This window comes from Penaeus vannamei, chromosome 19 (assembly GCF_042767895.1).
Source record: "Penaeus vannamei isolate JL-2024 chromosome 19, ASM4276789v1, whole genome shotgun sequence".
In the NCBI taxonomy this organism is placed as follows: Eukaryota; Metazoa; Arthropoda; class Malacostraca; order Decapoda; family Penaeidae; genus Penaeus; species Penaeus vannamei.
In genome coordinates, this window is record NC_091567.1 from 862,241 (window position 1) to 867,240 (window position 5,000).

At 42.6% G+C, this 5,000-nt stretch overlaps 1 protein-coding gene across 1 annotated transcript in view; it reads left to right on the forward strand.

Moving 5' to 3' along the window:
* gro (TLE family member transcriptional corepressor groucho) overlaps positions 1-5,000 on the forward strand; it is a 51,997-nt gene that overhangs the window by 25,777 nt on the left and 21,220 nt on the right. Inside the window, exon 3 of the mRNA XM_070134412.1 lies at positions 4,473-4,523. Within this exon, the coding sequence (XP_069990513.1) occupies positions 4,473-4,523 (51 nt within the window). The remainder of the gene's footprint in view (positions 1-4,472; positions 4,524-5,000) is intronic.

The following is a 5,000-nucleotide window of genomic DNA, read 5'->3' on the forward strand; positions in this document are numbered from 1 at the left end:
TTTTGCGAAACCCTTCAGTCTCCCCTCCCCTCCTTCCCCCCTTCCTCCCCCTTCCCCCCTTCCCCCTCCGCCCCTTTCCCCTTGCTTCCTTCCCTCCCCCTACTCCCCTTCTCCTCCTCCTCTCTCTCTCTCTCTCTCTCTCTTTCTGTCTCTGTCTCTGTCTATGTCTCTGTCTCTGTCTCTGTCTCTCTGTCTGTCTGTCTCTCTCTCTCTCTCTCTCTCTCTCTCTCTCTCTCTCTCTCTCTCTCTCTCTCTCTCTCTCTCTCTCTCTCTCTCTCTCTCTCTCTCTCTCTCTCTCTCTCTCTCTCTGTTTCTTGAGTGGCTATTGTTCCTCTGGAGTTTTTTTTCTTTTTTCTTTTTTTTTGTTCCCTTTGTTGTAACCTCAACGCCTATATAATGACCTTGCTTTTGCCTCGGGAGATCTCTCTTGTTCTTCTCTTTCTTCCTTGTTCTTCTCTTCTCTCTTGTTCCTTCTCCTCTTCTGTTTTCTTCTTTCTCCTTCTACTGTTCTTCATCTTATTATGATAATTAATCTCGTATTAGTTTTTTTTTTCTTATTTTTCCTTCTATTCTTCTTCAACTTCTTCAACTTCTTCATCTTCCTCCTCCTACTTCTCCTCCCCTTCCTCCTCCTCCTCCTCCTCCTCCTCCTCCTCCTCCTCCCCCTCCTCCCCCCGTCTTTTTCGTGCGTTTCCACCACCACCACGATCATCACCCCCCCCCCTCCCCTCCCCAACAGGATTCGGGAGAAGCACATTATAATGCCTGAAATCACTCTCCTCCCACCGCCATCATTATAATTAATGGGCGTAAGTTGTCATTAGGGCGCCTATGCCTCCACACCCCCTCCTTGGCCTCCTCACCCCCCTCCTATGCCTCTTCGCCCCCCCCCCGTAGGCCTCCTCTCCCCCTACCCCCTAGGACTCCTCGCCCCCCTCCTATGCCCCCACACACCCCCTATGCCTCCTCGCCTCCCCCTCCTTGGCCTCCTCCTCCTATGCCTCCCCCCCCTAGGCCTCCTCCCCCTAGGCCTCCTTACTTCTGGCCCGGAGGCTTGACGGAATGATGGATAGGTAGTGGTAGTGGTGGAGGTGGAGGTGGAGGTGGAGGTGGTGGGGGTAAGAATGGGTGAGATGGAGGTGGAGAAGCGTAGGTGGAGGTGGAAATGGCCGGGATAAAGAGGTGTATCTATAGTTTTCTCCTCTTTATCTCCCCTTCCTCCTCCTCACCCCTCCTCCTGCTTCTCCTCCTCCTCCTCCTCCTCCTCCTCCTCTTCTTCCTCCTCCTCCTCCCTCCTCCTCCTCCTCCTCCTCCTCCTCCTCTTCCCTCCCCCTTCCTCCTCCCTTCCTCCTCCTCCCCCCTCCTCCTCCTCCTCCTCCTCCTCTTCTTCTTCTTCTTCTTCTTCTTCTTCTTCTTCTTCTTCTTCTTCTTCTTCTTCTTCTTCTTCTTCTTCTTCTTCTTCTTCTTCTTCTTCTTCTTCTTCTTCTTCCTCCTCCTCCTCCTCCACCCCTAAGCCGGCCTCCATTCCTTGCCGCAATCACAACACAATCTCGTAACGGAGACAAGCAGGGTTAGCGATATTTTTTTTTTTTTCAGTTCCTCCTCCTCCTCTCTATCTCCTCTTTATCACGCCCTTCCTCTTTCCGTCTCTCCTTCTTCCGTATTTATCATTTCGCATTCCTTCCGTCGTAGGATATAAATTATAAAATAAAATTAGATTTTTTTTTTTTTTTTTTGAGACTGACTCTGTCCTTCGTCTGAGGTGTTTGAGGGGGAGGGAGGTAATGGGGGGTGAGGGGGGATGGGGAGCAGAAGGAAAGGAAGGGGGGGGTCCTATTTACCTGCTTTTGTCTAGCACGTATCTCATTCTTCCTCTTTGTGTGTGTTTGTTTGTAAACGGGTGTATACACTCACGTATGAGAAATCATACACACATACACACACACACTAATACACACACACACACACACACACACACACACACGAACAAACACACAAACAAGCAAGCAAACAAACAAACACACACACACACACACACACACACGCACACACACACACAATCAAACAAACACACAAACAAACAAACAAACAAACAAACAAACAAACAAACAAACAAACAAACAAACACACAAACACACCCATAATTAATTTCTCGCGTAGGAATAGAAAATTCTTCCAAAAAGAAAACAAAAAAAAACAAGAAACACACACAAAAAAAACTTTTCTATCAATCAGCCATGAAAGATGTATGGCTTGACCTTTTCAGAAATGTTCAGACTTTCAATTCGGATTTAACGAGATATCCACACGCAATCTAATCAGTCCATTGAGAGAGGGAGAGAGGGAGAGATGGAGAGTTGGAGAGAGGAAGTTTAAGAGCGAGGAGAGGAGGGAGAAGGGAGTGGAGAGAAGGGAGAAGAGAGAAAAGAGAAGAGAGAAAAGAGAAAAGGAAGAGGAGAGAAGAGAGAAGAGAGAAGGGAGAAGGGAGTGGAGAGAAGGGAGAAGAGAGAAAAGAGAAGAGAGAAAAGAGAAAAGGAAGAGGAGAGAAGAGAAGAAGAGAAGGGAGAAGGGAGTGGAGAGAAGGGAGAAGGGAGTGGAGAGAAGGGAGAAGGGAATGAGAGAGGAGGTTGAAGGGAAAAGAGAGAGAAAGAACGAAAGGGAGAGAGAGAAGAGGAGAAAGAGAAGAAAGAAAAAAAGAAGCGAGAGAGAACAAGAGGAAGAGAGAGAGAGGAGAGAATAGAAAAGAGAGAGAGAGAGAGAGAGAGAGAGAGAGAGAGAGAGAGAGAGAGAGAGAGAGAGAGAGAGAGAGAGGAGAGAATAAAAAAAAGGAGAGATAGAGAGAGAGAGGAGAAAAGAAAATAAAGAGATAGAAGAGAAGAGAAGAGAGAGAGGATTGTTGTCCTTCGCGAAAAGGTCACCTCTCTTCCTCTCCTCTCTACGTCACGCAACAGAGGAGAGGGGGGGGGGAGTCCAGTCTGTTAGTTGGTTAATTAATTTACAAAAAAGAAAGAAAGAAATAGAGAAAAAGAAAAAAAAGGACCCATTGTAGGGCTAGGGGTGGAAGGGGAGGGGGAAAGGGGGGGGCAGGGATGGTAGATTTCACTTCCATTTGTCTTCCTTTTTTACTCTCTCTCTCTCTCTCTCTCTCTCTCTCTCTCTCTCTCTCTTTCTTTCTTTTTCTTTCTTTCTTTCTTTCTTTCTCTCTGTCTCTCTCTGTCTGTCTCTCTCTGTCTGTCTGTCTGTCTCTCTCTCTCTCTCTCTCTCTCTCTCTCTCTCTCTCTCTCTCTCTCTCTCTCTCTCTCTCTCTCTCTCTCGCTCTCTCTCTCTCTCTTTCTCTCTCTCTGTCTCCTTCCTGCTTCCCGTTTCGATTATTGGGTATCTATTTATCCCTGTTTTCCTTCGTCCGTGCGTTAACTGGTGGTGTTTTTGTTTTTATTTACATATATATTTTTTCTTCTCATATCCCATTCTAGTTTGTTTTTGGATATTTTTTGTTATTTGTATTATTGATATCATCAAAATAGTCTTCTCCTTCTTCTTCTTCTTCTCTTTCTTCTCCTTCTTCTCCTTCTTCTTCTCCTCTTCCTTCTTCTCCTCTTCCTTCTTCTTCTTCTTCTCCTTCTTCTCCTTCTTCTTTTTCTTCTTCTCCTCCTTCTTCTTCTTCATTATCATTGTGATTTTTTTTCTTTTTGTCTTTTTCCAAAATTATTTTTCGTAATTTTTCCTTTTCCTTAATTCTCCTTCCGCTTCCACAACCTTCAGTCAACGAGTATGTAATATATACTTATTTTTTATTGTATTTTTTCGAGTTTTTCTTCGTCGGGGATGCCGAGACGAGATTTATATTATTTTTTTATTATTTTATCGTACGTTTTTTTTTTTTTTTTTTTTTTTTTTTTTTTAATCCATTATCTTCTGATGTTATTCGTTAATCGTTAAAACCGGTATTTTTCTTGTTTTTTTTTTTTTTTTCTCTTTGCCTTTTTATAAATCATTCGTAGTTTGAGTTATTATTTTTTATTATTAATTTTACTAGTTTTTCTCCTTGCTTTCGTTATTTGTTTTTAAATTTTCTTCTTCTTCTTCTTCTTCCTCCTCTATTTCTTCTTCTTCTTCCTCTATTTCTTCTTCTTCTTCTTCCTCTATTTCTTCTTCTTCTTCTTCTTCTTCTTTTCTTTTTTTAAGAGTTTACATGTTATATCATTTTCGTTTTTATGGGGGGGTGATCCTTTTTCTTTGGGCAGGGGAGGGAGGGTAATGGGGAAGGGATTTTTTTCGTTTTGTTTAAACTCTGTTTTTTAATGATTTTTTTCCCCTTCAATTCCGTATTTTTTTCTTGGGGGGGGGGGGGGGGTGTAGGGTTCTCTTCCGTTCTTGAAATACGTTTTTTTTTTTTTTTCTTTCCGTTTTAGCTTGATTTGGTTTCGTTTTTTTTTTGGGTTTTGACGTTCTCCTTTTTTCGTCTGTTCCAGGATAGAGATGGGGGGAAGAGCGAACACCATGTGGTTGTGGACGATTCTCAGGTTGGTTTTGTTGCGTTATTTTTTCAGTTCCGTTTTTTCCGTTTTTCGTTTTTTCTCTGTTTTCAGTTTCGTTTTTTTCGTTTTTCGTATTTACTCTTCAGTTTCGTTTTCTCTCTCGTTTTTTCGTTGTTTCTCTTTTCAGTTTCGTTTTTTTTTCGTTTTCTCTTTTCTCTCTTCAATTTCGTTTTTTTCGTTTTTCGTTTTTCGTTTTTTCTCTATCTTCAGTTTCGTTTTTTCCGTTTCATTCTTATATGCGTGCGTATTTTTTTATTATTGTTTTTTTTAATCATTATATCTGGGGTGTTATTTTTCGTTTATTTTTTCTGTGTGGGATTTTGTTTTAAAGGAAGGTCCCGGATGTTTTTTTTTTTTCAATTGAACGTTTTATTGATATTGTTGTGGTTCGTTGGGGTTGAGGTTTTGGCCTTTGTGGCTTTGTTTGTCCCCCTCTTGCCTCTTGGGGTCTTTCTCTCTCTC